Here is a 14,631-nt window from a genome sequence, read left to right as displayed (position 1 = left end):
GCAACCCCCCCCCCCCCCCCGAGAGTATAACCTCCGGCTCCCCGCCATGCCGTCTGCCTTTACTAACATGTGACAGAACGCCCTGCGGTCCTGTAATAGGAGCCACCGGGGGTAACAAGTCCATTCATGACATTTCTTCCTCCTAAATCTTCCCCCATCACCTGTGAGTGATATTATTGAGAAGTGGAAGGGACCGCAGCGGCTCAGCCACTAAGTGGAGACCCCGTAACGTTACAGAGCGGGGGGAGAGTGGTGATTTTAGGCTCCATTATGCACCCACATAGTCATAGACACATATAGGAAAACCCACTGCGATCAGCAGCAGCACATGGCTCCACACCTCCCGCCTGTCACCGATCACATGATTGCAATAGCATCACATGTCCTTTAACCCCCTAGGCCCCAGCAGCCGCCCTCTTCTCTCCTCCGGCAGTCATGTTTCCTGTATCCTCTCTGGTGTTTCTGTGTCTTTTCAGGCCAATCCTGGCAACTAATGGGACCCGACCCAACATCATCCTGCTGCTGATGGACGACGTAAGACTTCGTGTGCAATCATTTCTTCATTGCAAAAAAGTTTTGCTGTGGGAGTTTACAGAACTTTGCAAACTTTTCATTCCCCTGTTTTAGGCTTCTTTTTTGTTTGCAGATGGGATGGGGAGATCTCGGCGTTTTCGGAGAACCCTCCAAAGAGACCCCTAATCTGGATCGGATGGCGTCAGAAGGCGTCCTTTTCCCTGATTTTTACACCGCCAATCCCCTGTGCTCCCCGTGTAAGTGCCAGAGGTGACCCAAGTGTCATGTCCAAGTTTGATACTTAACGATAGTCTCATAGAAATATTAGGGGGGGGATCTCCCAATTGGGGTCCGATTCACTGTTAAATTTGCATTTTTTTTTACATTTTTTCTTTCTTTATTTGAGCTTTTTTCACCTTTTTTTGCTTTCATCTGTTTTTTTTTTTCCTTACGATCATCGTCGTCACAGGTGTTTGGCGTTTCCAGATATTTTCATCCGATTCCTCAATTGCGACTTTATAAAAAAAAATTTGCGCCAATGAACTCGAGTCCTCTCTTCGAGTGATTTTATGTATGTCCGGAATTTCTGCATTACTTTAGCAAAAAAAGGTCGCAAAAAAAGTTACAAATATTTTTTTTTTTTTTTTGCACAATTGTGTTCCAGTCCCGCCATATCTTCCCCATCAGGATTTTTTTTTTCTAAAGTTGAAACTATGGAAAAAAAAAAAAAGCCCGCTTTAACATTTTACTTTTTAGTTACTTATTATTTCTTTTGATTGTTGAAAATTTTTTATTTATTTTTTTTTTTTTTGTGCACCAAATTCTTCATAATGGAACATGTAGTTTGTGGATTTTGCGCCAAAAATAAAAATGCTATTTATTTTTTTTTTCTTTCACCTTTTTGTCCCTCCCCCCCCGCGCAAAAAAAGTCACTTATTTCACTAAAAATGATGCAAAAATTTTCACCAAAATCCAATTGGGGGATGGTATGGAGTATATTTGTGTAAAATTTGTAAAGCGTCACAGTTGATCAATTGGTCGAAAATATCTGGAAATACTAAACCCACAATGGCGAATATAAAATGGAGGGACGCATATAAAAGAAATATTTTTAAAAGCTGTGAATTAAAATAAAGAATTAGGCAAAAATTAAAAACGGGTGAAAAAAAAAAGTTATAAAAAAAATGTATTTTGTGTCCCTTGTCTTACACATGTTTATTGTACTTGTCTATATTTCCCCTTTTCACATGTAAAGCGCCATGTAATAAATGGTGCTATATAAATGCATAATAATAATAATAATAATAAAATGCAGTTTTTAATTTAGCACAAAGATTCATGAACTGCATCCGCCATATTTAAGAATTTGGAATAAACCAAAAACCATAATCAAATACCACAAAACAAAAAAAAAAAAGGTGGCTTGAAAAAAAAACCCCGCAAATCATTAATCAGGGCCTATGTGTTCTTTTTTGGAAAAACTTTACTTTTTTTGCTATCTTTTATTAGGAAAAAAAGGCTGTAGGCAGACCTGGCAGTATGACACAATGTAAAAAACAATGTCTCTTTTTTATCCTTTTAGTGCATTTTTTTATTTTTTCTTTATCTTTCTATAGGAAAGTAGAAACACAGAAAAAATGCTTGTATGAATGTAAAGAAAAACAGCTCAAAAGCAATTATAAAAAATAGCTACTACGTTATTATTATGTTATGTTACAATCCACTTCTGGTCAAGGTGACCTGACTGCTGAGGCAGAAGTGATTGTTTTGTTTTTTTTTATAAACAAAAAACTTTTCTATAGGGGAATAAAGAAAAACAGAAAAATTGCTATCATGAATGTAAAGAAAAACAGCTCAACAATAATTACAAAAAAAAACAAAACTGCTGCGTTATTACAACTTTGCCACCCACTGCTGGTCGAGGTGACCTGACTGCTGAGGCAGAAGTGATTGTAATACTGGTCCGGAGTTCCAGGGCTATCTTCCATGACCTCACCTCGGATCGGTCTTGATACAAAGTTGTCCATTTGCTCCAGCAACTTTGCAGATGACTTTTGTCCCTATAGGGTCTATACACACGTTTTGCAGCTTTACAAAAATGACATCAATGTTTCAAATCTGCGAGGAAAAAATTGTCGAAATCTCATTCATTTTGCTGGTGCTGTAAAACACCCACAAAAAAAAAAAAAAAACAACACATAAAATCACAGCCAAAACATAAGTTGTGAACAAGCCCTAAGAGACCTTGTAAAACCAAATGTTAATAATAGCAGTAAATTGAGGCCAGTTTTCAGTGATCGGACCCCCGGGGATGTTGCCACCACTTTGTGGGTGTCTGCACAATGTAGATAAGGGCAGCACAGTTGAGCAAGGTCTTTCAGCTCTGACATTGTGCAAGGTCTGTTAGTTCAGAAACATTTGATAGAAGCACTTAACCATTTACTGCCCTGGTATGAATATGGATGTTGTATGCGATCGCTGTCATTATATGGACAAAATGGTTCTTACAATATTTATCTCTTTATTACATAGCCAGAGCGTCTTTACTTACGGGACGTTTTCCCATACGGAACGGTTTCTATACTACAAATGACCATGCCAGAAACGGTAAGGGCAGCCATGAATTGTCGCTGTAGGACAATGTATTATGACTGTGCTGATTCTATATACAGAAATGTCATTTATTCACATCTATTGACAGATGCTGCAAACTTTTAAAAAAATTAGCTGGTTTAATGCCAATGAGAAAAATTATGATTGTTCACCTGCCTTCCTCCCGTTCGCAGCTTACACCCCGCAGGAGATACTGGGTGGGATTCCTGATTCGGAGGTGCTACTGCCAGAGCTGCTGAAGAAGGCCGGATACATCAATAAAATTGTCGGCAAATGGTAAAATTTCAATAGATGTGACCTAAAAATGCGAATTCTAGGATATGCCGTCATTATATGACTGCATCACAGCCAGTTAGAAGCTTAAAGGGAATCTATCATCAGGTTTTTGCTATGTAATCTTACGTAGGGGAAGATACCCTGATTCCAGCGGTGTGTCGTTTATTTTACTGGGTGCAGCAGTTGTGATACAATCACTGTTTTCTCTGCTGCAGAGCTCGGAATACTGAGCTGTGTATAACACCGCCCACATCACTGATTGGCAGAAGGTTGCCTATCAGAGGTGGGGGTGTGGTTGAACTAGGAGGCAAGAGATACCTAGTCCTGAAGTGATAATCTCCTGATGATAAAACACTGATTTTACACATCACTGGAATCAGGGTCTCTGCCCCTATCTCATGGTGCTTTAAAATTACATAGCCAAAATCTGCTGACAGATTCCCTCTAAAGAAGTCATCCATTTCTTAACAGCCACTTACAAATGGCCTGAGGGTGTTAGGGAAAAAAATTAGATAATCTCCTCCTGGACCTGCACCATTCCTCCATACACAGCACTAACGAAATGTGGTGGCTGCAGCTGATCAGTGGTGGCTGATTGGCTGCAGCGGTCTTGCGATGCTCCTGGCAGTTATTGTTGCCAGTAGACCAGTGGGGGGACACAGTGCTAAGTATGGAGGATCGGAGCTGGTGTGGGAGATGAATATCTCCAATGTCTTTTTTCCATGGAGATCCACCTGACAAGGGTAAAGGGCTACACTTGATGTGGCTATTGGCTATTAAACGGACCTAACATTTCTGTGACCCTAACGTGTTTTAAAGGGTTATTTAAATCTTCATAAATGGGTATTTTCAGATAGTGCTAGTAATTACAAGCAATTTTGCATTTTACTGCATATTTCAATTTCCAACCGTTTTTGAGATATTAAGACTTTTCTTTTGTTTCTAGCTCGTTGCTTTGGAGACCGACCACCGCTGCTCGACAGCAGAACGTTTTGAAGCTATCTGGGATCACCGGAGAACTGTGACACCTCCTGTCCCGCACGCCGCACCAGTTTTAAAGCACTGCTTACAAATGAACAGTGGTGGTCAGTCTCCTAGGCAACAAGCTGTAAACAAAAAAAAGAAAAGTGTTAATATCTCAAGAACGGCTGCAAATTTTAAGAAGCAGTAAATTACAAAAGTGTTTTGTTTTCTAAGCCCTATCTGGTAATATCCATTGAAGATTTGGGGAAAAAATAAACTAAAATATTCTCTATATGTAAAACTCATGTCGATACCAATTATGTATCATCACGTATGTGATACATTCCCCACAGATACATGTAACATCCAGAAACTTTGGATTTCATTTCCTGTTCCTTTTTCTTATTCTGACCTCTCTGCAGGCATCTGGGGCACAGAAATAAATATCATCCGCTGAGCCGCGGTTTCGACGAGTGGTTCGGTTCTCCAAACTGTCATTTTGGGCCTTATGATAATATAGAGCGACCAAATATACCGGTGTACAGAGACTGGGAGATGATTGGAAGGTGAAACATCTGGCACTATGTAATTCTGTAATTGTAGACCCCCCTTTACCATCAGTATAAGAAACGTCCCCCAGGAATGGATGGAAATATGAACAAGCAACTTTGCCGTTTACCTTTTTATTAAAAATCATTTTTTAATGACGTAGTTTATAGCTTTAATTGTTGGCTACCCGTGCGGGCTAATTAGAGGTGGCCGGTTTCCTAAGTAAGGAGCGCAGCACTTGCAAGCTCTTTGCTGTAGAGCTTGTAAGCGCTGCTCAGAATCTAGAAAATCACTGGAAAAGCCATTTTGCTAGCAGCATTGGAGATCACACAGTTTGGAGCAGCGGCGCCACCATGATGTTGGTCCGAACTGTCAATCTTCAGGAGTCTACTGCTCCCCCCAGCAAGCACGAAGCCAGATAAGCTGTGTGCTCCGGAAGAAACAATATGAGAGCAACACTTTAAATGGAGCGACCTCCTCACCTCCTCGTTGATCAGAGCCCGTGTTCTAGTAATCGGTGGGGATCCGTAATATTTGGACCCCCAACAATCAGATATCTACCACCTATCCCGTACACAGAATAAATACAGATTGTGAGAAAGCGACTTTAAAAAAAAAATCAATATTTTTTAGTGATTTTTTTTTTTTTTTTTTAACTATTTTAACCTTTTTCACTACCATTGTTTCCTTCTAGATATTACGAAGACATACTGATTAATCACAAGACGGGGGAGTCCAACTTAACGCAGATGTACCTGCAGGTAGTAACGTAAGACCCCTAGTAATAGAGAAAAGTGTTTTATAGTATGAAGTATAAATCAGGATAAAGGAGACTAAAGCCGGGGTCACCCCGGCGTGTACCTGAGAGAACCGGGTCCATTTTATAAATCACTCTCAGATCCGATTCTCTTGGATGAGAAGAAGATAATTGGATCTGGACATGCAGCATTTTTTTTTTTCCCAAACCGGCTCGATCCGAGAAAAAAAAAAATCGGCCCCATGGGGATAACTGGGGGTTGCAGCAATTTCTGCAAATGGAGCAGAAGTTGCAGAACCGCCCTACATAGTCTATGGGCGGCCGGAGAAACGTCAACTATATCTGGCAGTTTCATCTCTGCTCCATTCAACAGAATCGGTGGACCCCCAGCAGTCAGACCACCCCAGATATCATGGATAGGAGAAATCTTTAATTTTTGTCCAGTGGATCGACAATTTGGATCAGGAGGGAAAGATTAGCCCGGATCATCTTCCTTTCTGAACTTGATGGCCATTGGTCTTTTCTCAACCACCTAATACATAATCTCCTCTCGTCAGGAAGCCGTGGATTTTATCAGCAAGTATGGGACCACCAAACAGCCGTTCTTTATGTACTGGGCCATAGATGCCACTCACGCGCCTGTCTACGCCTCCAGCCCCTTCCTAGGATCGAGTCGCCGAGGACTGTAAGCGCCTTACTCCCTATTTTTTTTTTTTTTGCAAAGGGTAAACTCAAGTTTTTCATTATGTATTGTTGCATTGCGCCACTTTTACTACCGGGGACGGTAACCAAATGGGGATTTAATTTTCCTACATAAGAATCCGGTAAATCCCGGCACACTTTCTGACTTTACCTTTTTTTTTTCTAGGTATGGAGACGCGGTCCGTGAAATCGACTTCAGCGTGGGGAAAATTTTGGAACTTCTAAAGAACATGGGAATTGCCAAGGACACCTTCGTGTTCTTCACATCCGACAACGGAGCCGCGCTAATTTCTGCTCCTAACCAAGGTAACCGATCTGTCTCCCGACTTCCTAGAATCTAGATTCTTACATCAGAGCGATGGAATAACGATGTCTTTAATTATCTTCTTGCAGGCGGCAGTAACTCTCCTTTCCTTTGCGGAAAGCAGACAACATTCGAGGGTGGCATGAGGGTGCCTGGCATTGCTTGGTGGCCGGGGCATTTGGTTGCTGGGCAGGTAAGTTGTGCTAAGGTACTAAAGGTAATAAATGCACAAACTAATGTACAGAATCTTAATTCATTCATTGTCTACTAGATAGTCCTGCCTAATACATTAGTTATGCCGCTATATAGATGCAAGGGACCCGTATAATGATCCATTTCTCCATTGGCGGCACTGCATGTAACATTTAATTTCCAGAGGACAAAACAATAACCCAATTTTCAACAAGGAACATGTCATGTCATTTGTGTCGTCCGACCCATGGGCAGCATGAATTACATTTTGTAGCAGAAACGTATTGCACTTTGTAAGGCCTCTTTCACACATCAGTATTTTTGATCAGTATTTCATCAGTATTTGTATGCCAAAACCAGGAATGTCTCCAAAACAAAGAACAGACATCAGTCTTTCAATTATATTTTTTTTCTCGGTAAGTTCCATTCCTGGCTTTGGCATACAAACACTGATGCAAAATACTGACCAAACACTGACGTGTGAATGAGCCTTAAGGAAGTAAAATGCAGAAGGAAAATTACTACATGTCTGTGCCGTGCTGATAACGCTGGGCGACCAGCTGAGGTCAATTATTCTTTCCTCCATGCTTTTTATTTTCTTTGATTCCGAACTCACTCATTTTCCAGAGCAAAAAAAAATGTTCCAAAAAGGCAAAAAAAAAAAAAAATCCAAATATTCTGTGACTGGTGATGTGCCAGATTATTGGGCATTTCCATTATTGATTTTCTTATCTGGTCACCCTTGTGTCTCTTCCTACCACTGACCTGATGCTTCTGCCTTCCAATATCGCCAGCGACACTCCTGCTAATTTGGAATTATTTTTTATTTTTTATCATTTTTGCTAATTTTGGACTACTAATACAAATTGTTTTTCAATGTTGTCATAAGACTGAGAAGCAAATCTTTCGGATACCATCCAAGAGATGGACGTACAGCAACTTGAGTATTTTCAGATTTTGCCGTTCCAAACTTTAGACCCCGCAAGGCCTCATCAGTGATTGTTCTCGCACATAAAAAAAAGGGATTGATCTTCATTTGATGGGTTTGTTCAGTGTTTCATTTTATTGTATGCAAAAAAAATTGCTTAGCTTCAACTGCTCTATCCAGGGTTAAAAACGGATTGCATCCCCGTGCTGACCATGATTTTTCACAGCCATGTACACTTGCTTGGCTTATTTTGATCCGTGAGTCGAATCAGAATCGGACACTTCTGCGTGATTTTTTTTTTTCTTCTCGCCGATACGTGATCAAGGAAAAATAAAGATGGACGTGTGAATAGAGCCGTAGAGTATAATGGATTGGTGTTCTAGCCGTAAAACAACAAAAAGATAAAACGTGTACTGAAACACATGTCTGAATGAGGCTTTATACTGACATGGATCTGATCTAACACTGCATTGAATAAGCCATCGATTTAATGGTGGGGTTCCGATGTCTGGCACTCCCCCATGATCAGTTTTTAGCAACTCCCATGGCAGTTGAAAGTATGGAACAGTGCCATTCACCCTGTAGTGGTTGCTTTCAAGTACTGCAGCTCAGCTCCTATTGAAATGAATGTGATCTGAGTTGCAGTACCCGACAATAAGCACTACATTGCTGTTTATTTTTGGTTGCCATAGCTGAGTGTTGGGACTGTCGGATGTTTAATCTGTTATTTATGACCTATGAAAAGTACTGGTCAAGCTATTATTGTTTAATCGGTCGGGGTCTGACTCAGCACCCTCAACAACTAATTGTTTGTAGTGGTCGCAGCATGCAGGCAAGTGCCACGTCCTCTTTCTTGTTTAGCAGGCACATTCATAGTGGTCGCCCCTGGTACTAAGGATTTGCCTGGTACTGAGACTTTGATTGGTACTGATGCTTTGCCTGGTACTGAGTGTTTGACTGGTACTGATGCTTTGCCTGGTACATAATGAAGAGGATGCGGCACACCCCAGAGGACCAAAGCCCCTTTAAATAGCTGATCAATGGAGGTCCCGGAAATTAAATCCCCCAGCAAAATTGTAGATAATCCCTTTAATATAATTCCTTCATGTTCTCCACCCCCCCCCTTTCGCCTAAGGCCTCTTTCACACTTCAGTTTTTTGCATCAGTCAAAATCCGCCAAAAGGACGGATGCTGGATCCATTTTAGAACTGATGACAACGGATGCCACCCATCCGTTTTTTTGACGGATCCGCAAAATGAAGAAGTTTAAAGGAATCGCAGGAGAGAGAAAGAGAGAGAGAGAGAAAGAATTTTTTTTTTTTTTTGTCCGGCACCCAGAAAGAATTTCGGGTTAAATGAGTGTCTGGAGGATCCGCCAGAAAAAAAAACGTTACAAGCTCCGTTTTGAAATCTTTGAGGATGGTGACGGACAGCAACTTTTGGCGGATCCTCCAAAAAAACGGATGCAACGGACAGCAATCCGTCACAATCCGCCATTAATGAAAGTCAATGGAGAAAAAAAACGGATCCTCAAAAGAAAATTGAGGATCCATTTTTTTCAAAACCTGGCGGATTGTGACTGATTGTAAAAAACCGAAGTTTGAAAGAGGCCTAACAATGGATGCATTTGTTCCCCGTAGGTGAGCTACCAGCTGAGCAGCATCATGGATCTGTTCACTACAAGTTTGGTGCTGGCAGGACTGGACCCCCCTGCAGACAGAGTAATAGACGGCATTGATCTGTCTCCTGTCATTCTGGAGGGCAAAGAAATCGAGAGGTCAGGATCACACACAATGGCGGCAGGACGGCTGATTTTAGATGAACTGAGACTTTAAAGACTGTTGGTCCCTTTGCCTTTAGGCCGATATTTTATTATCGCGGCAATGAGCTGATGGCGGTCCGGTGGGGACCATATAAAGCTCATTACTGGACATGGAGTAACTCATGGGAGGAACTGTCCCAGGTAAGTAGTCGTGACTTATGGAACCATTGAAAAGTCCTCTTGCAGTTTTATCAGAGAGGACAACATTATATGCGACCGTGGACACATCCAGAGAAGACACCGGACGTATAGTAACTCAATAAGGATCTCCTCACCTTCTTTGCAAGTATTTGCTTGGAAAAATAAGTAATTTCATGGATGTTCCCTAATATCTAGGTATGGAATAATACCGAATAATCCCAACATCAGTCTAACCCAGATTTGGCATTACAGGGTATTAATTTCTGCCCGGGACAAAACATTACTGGAATAACAACACATGACCAGGTGGAGCACCTCCAACCTCTCCTGTTCCACCTGGGAAGAGACCCTGGAGAAAAGTATCCGATAAGGTAAAATGATGATTTATTCATAGAACACATATAAGTATTCCTATAACAGATTTTGTAAATCCTTTATTTAGCTCAGTGCTTTTGCAAAACTGATACAAGTTGGACAACGTTCCTTCTCCTGTCAGCTCTCTGTGCGCTCCCCCTCCCTGCTTTCTGTGTTAAGGCTCATTCACACGTCAGTGTTTGTATGCCAAAGCCAGGAATGGAACTTACCAAGAAAAAAATATAATTGAAAGACTGATGTCTGTTCTTTGTTTTGGAGACACTCCTGGTTTTGGCATACAAATACTGATCAAAAATACTGATGTGTGAAAGAGGCCTTAGAGATAGCAGAAAGAAGGAGGAGTGGGTTGTTCACAGATCTCCACGGTGTAGAGAGGGGAGAAAGTATTTACATTTTAGAGGGTGGCAGAGAAAGAGGCTACAGAGAAGGCGGAAAGATAATGAAGAGGAAATAGGTTCAGGATGGAAGCTGTGCTGATATATGAGCTAATCAAGACTGCAGCACTCTGGATACACACCGAGATCACTTATTATTATTATTATTATTTATTGTTATAGCGCCATTTATTCCATGGCGCTTTACATGTGAGGAGGGGTATGCATAAAAACAAGTACAATAATCTTAAACAATACAAGTCATAACTGGTACAGGAGGAGAGAGGACCCTGCCCGCGAGGGCTCACAATCTTCAAGGGGTGATGGGTGATAATACAGTAGGCGAGGGTAGAGCTGGTCGTGCAGCGGTTTGGTCGATCGGTGGTTACAGCTTATATTACTGGGAAAGACAAACAGACCTCACATCCAGCCTATATTACAGGGTGTGAAATGCAGACCTCACATCCAGCCTATATTACTGGGAGAGACACACAGATCTCATATTGAGTCTGTATTGCTGGGAAAGACACTCAAACTTTCCATTTATCTTTATATTACTGGAAGAGATACACAAATCTCATATCCAGCCTGTATAATTGGGAGAGACACACAGACCTCGCATGCAGCATATATTACTGGGTGACAAACCTGGATCTCACATCCAGCATGTATTACTGGGAGAGACACACCGAGCTCACATTCAGCATGTATTACTGGGAGATACACACAGACCTCACGTACAGCATATATTACTGGGAGACACACAGACCTCACATCCAGCCTATATTACTGAGAGATACACACAGACCTCACATACAGCATATATTACTGGGAGACACACAGACCTCACATCCAGCTTATATTACTGAGAGATACACACAGACCTTACATACAGCATATATTACTGGGAGACACACAGATCTCACATCCAGCCTTCATTACTGGGAGACACCTATCTCACATCCAGCCTGTATTACTGGGAGAGATACTTATTGTTACGGATCTGCAACTCTACTAGGAAAGAAGGGGGAGAAGCTGATCCTGTACTGGGACTAGGCTGAAGCCCTACGATGGCGTGTGTGACCTATTCCTTGTGAATAGACCCACCGACGTTTCCTAGGCTAAACTCAAACGAAGACCTAAAGGTAGGGGGAAGGGTATCCCTGAAACAAACTAGGGACTGGGAACAGAAAACAGGTAACCTCCTAGTAGGAAAGTAGCGGAAGCTGCAGAAACTAAAGGAAAACCAAAAAACAAAGCAGGCTGAACTAGAGATCCCAGAACTGCACGATATCAAACACAGAACGCCATCAAAGCTCCTAGCCAGAACTCTAGAGGATTAACACTGTTGTCCAGCAAGGACTGGGAGGCAGATGCTGGGTAATAAAGGGTGATACAATCACCTGACCTCAGACAAACCCAGCACCAGGGGAAAAAGACCAGCTGCCAGAAATCCAGAATAAGATGGCGGATGGTCAAAACGAAATAGATTCTAACACATATCTCACATCCAGCCTGTATTACTGGGAGAGATTCACAGATCTGACATCCAGCCTACATTACTAGGAGAGACACATATCTCACATCCAGCCTATATTACTAGGAGAGACACATATCTCACATCCAGCCTACATTACTGGGAGGGAAACTGCCACAAGGTTAAACTATGAATTTGGATCAGGCTGCAAACTGCATATAGAGATCCCGGAAAGCAAATTAAGGCATGAAACTTGGTGCAATTATATTATCTAAAGGCAGCCAATAACAGATGTAAAAAGCAATTTTTTCCATGATTGAGGTGTCCATAACCTTTTAGTGATTTGTAAATCTATAATGTAAGGAATCCTGCAGAGAAAGACATAAAAGATGGATTTTCATTCCTTGGATAAATGTTTACATTCACTGACACCATGTAGTTATCCTGAAATCATCTTAAACCAGAAGGGTCCTTTACAATCCTTTACACTTGTGCTGCTCACATAGGGATAAGTTGCAGTTGTAAATGTGTATTAGGGGATTGCTGATCACGCAGCCCACCAGATAATTACAGTGGCACGTTATATCCAATATTGAAGGCGATAAGGCCTGAGCTGAATGAGAGTGACAGTGACACAGATGGAGCAGTGACCTCCGGGTATCATCAGGCTTCTGGATATAGATGGTCGGTGGAGTTAGGCCGAGCACTTTTAGGCATTTTCTGGCCATCAGATTAAGCAGGTGAGACAGATGGGGGGGCCCGAGATCTTTGCAGACCACATCTTACACAGAGTTATGCAGGTCATCTCTGTATCAGGAACATGACCCCTGCGTCTTGCAACGCAACTGCTCCCCCCGCACCACAAGCCCCAGCACACAGCTGAAGGGTCAAATATAGTAAATGAAGCAAGTGCACCGCACACCTGTGCTCCAGTCCCCAGGGGTCACCCACCCTAGATTATGGAGGGGGTAACCCTATATGTGCTGCAGATATTACGACAGCACCGCAGGGACCGGCTGTGCACCCAAACCCAGAGTACAGTATAGATTCTCCAGTGATATCACAAGGCTGGAATTTATTTATTTTTTACTTTTCTTGCTTGTTTTTTTACAGAATAACTAGTTTCGAGTATAAGTCCGTGATGTTGGGAATTTCTCCTATCGTCCATCAGCACCAGGACTCCATGATTCCAGGGGAACCTCAGCTCAATGTGTGTGATCTGGCTGTCATGGTAAGTCTGTAAAAAAGTGATAGATATATATATATATATATCATATATACACTCCATAAAAATTCTCATTCTTAGCTAGGGGCTAGTTCAAGTCCTGGGATCCAGTTTTAGTCCATGTTGTTCAGTGTATGAGTCGCAAGCGCCATCCAGTGGCCAAACGGTTGCAAACCTTCAGCTCTAGTGGACTCTTATCTAAAGTCTTTGCTGAACCCTACAAGGGAATGTGCAGATTTGCTGCACATTTTGCATAGTACATGTTGAAATGCTGCAAATTTTAAGCTGCAGGTCAATTTGCGCCGCAGATGATCGGCTACAATGCAACTATTGCAGTACAAAGACCCCATAAAATCAGTCTGAACCATCCACTGCATATATGCACATACCCCGTCTACTCTTTCTCAAGAAATCATTTATCAGTAGAGCTCATCTGTAGGGTTTGAGCCCGACCCATAACAATCAGCTAATAAACGCAAGAGCTTCAGTAGGGACAACCCCTCTAAATTAAGACTAGAATTCAAAATTACTTTGTTGCCCTTTTCCTGCCAGTATAGTTATATTAAATTAACTATAAAACATATTGGATATTTTTTTGCTCTTTTGGAAGACTTAAGGACAGTTTACCCTGTCCAAAATTCACAATCTGAGTCCTGACCGGAAGCCGGTCTCCTGATCTGAGCCCTATCAGTATTATAGACATATATGAGGTTCAGACGCCGGACCGGTCCGTACTCAGACCGTGAATGTTGGGTATGTGACACCATGATAAGAATTGTCTGACCTCAGCATTTGCTATTCTTTATTTCTGGCAGAACTGGTCGCCCCCTGGATGTGAAAAGCTCGGAAGGTGCCTCAACCCTCCACAATCAAAACCCTGGAAATGTGTGTGGCCCCACTGATGAGGGTCCACGCTGTCCTGACACTTACTGGATTCCTACCGCTTTTCCTCAGTTCCCATAATGAACTGTAATGGGCTTGTAGTGATGGTTTGGTGGAAATTTGAGGACTAGTCTCAATAGGATAACACAATTTTAAAAGGGAACCAATCAGGTCACGTGAGTGACATCTAGAATGGGTAGAGACCCAGATACACATTAGTTGTCGGCTAATCGTTCAGCCGACAACTATCTCCGCCTTACACAGGAATGGTCGACTCGGCCAAGTGAATAAGGGTCTCCAGTGTAAAAACTGGAGCAGACAAGAGGGACAAAAGTTTTCCAGATGTCACTGCAGGTAACAGAAGAACAGCAGCTTGATTGGACGCCGTCGGCCACTTGAACTCTTATTTTATTGCACAAGTTTTGACAGGAGCCGATCACTGGGACTGATCTATGTGCTCAGTGTGCACACAGTCATGCGCCAGTCATACACATTGATTAATAAAAGCTTCAATCTGCTCCAAAAGCGTTCTGTGTGT

The 14,631-nt window shown here is 42.0% G+C and overlaps 1 protein-coding gene across 2 annotated transcripts; it reads left to right on the top strand.

The window, feature by feature from the left end:
* The first annotated feature begins 359 nt into the window (after positions 1-359).
* Positions 360-14,618, top strand: GALNS (galactosamine (N-acetyl)-6-sulfatase). Of its 2 annotated transcripts, none has more exons than XM_073583431.1 (14): positions 360-534; positions 647-770; positions 3,046-3,120; positions 3,300-3,402; positions 4,788-4,931; positions 5,609-5,675; positions 6,229-6,356; positions 6,540-6,679; positions 6,767-6,870; positions 9,438-9,574; positions 9,658-9,760; positions 10,013-10,131; positions 13,100-13,217; positions 14,027-14,618. In XM_073583431.1, the coding sequence occupies exons 1-14, from the start codon at positions 436-438 to the stop codon at positions 14,111-14,113; spliced, it is 1,548 nt and encodes a 515-aa protein (XP_073439532.1). In that variant the 5' UTR covers positions 360-435; the 3' UTR covers positions 14,114-14,618. The 2 variants fall into 2 exon arrangements, with proteins under 2 accessions (XP_073439532.1, XP_073439541.1); XM_073583440.1 differs by having other exon boundaries at positions 396-534; positions 628-770.
* Positions 14,619-14,631: the final 13 nt, after the last annotated feature.

This window comes from Dendrobates tinctorius, unplaced genomic scaffold (genome assembly GCF_039654945.1).
Source record: "Dendrobates tinctorius isolate UK_male_01 unplaced genomic scaffold, ASM3965494v1 ptg000009l, whole genome shotgun sequence".
Lineage (NCBI taxonomy): Eukaryota > Metazoa > Chordata > Amphibia > Anura > Dendrobatidae > Dendrobates > Dendrobates tinctorius.
Note: the sequence above shows the minus strand (reverse complement) of the source record. Positions and strands in the feature narration are given on the sequence as shown.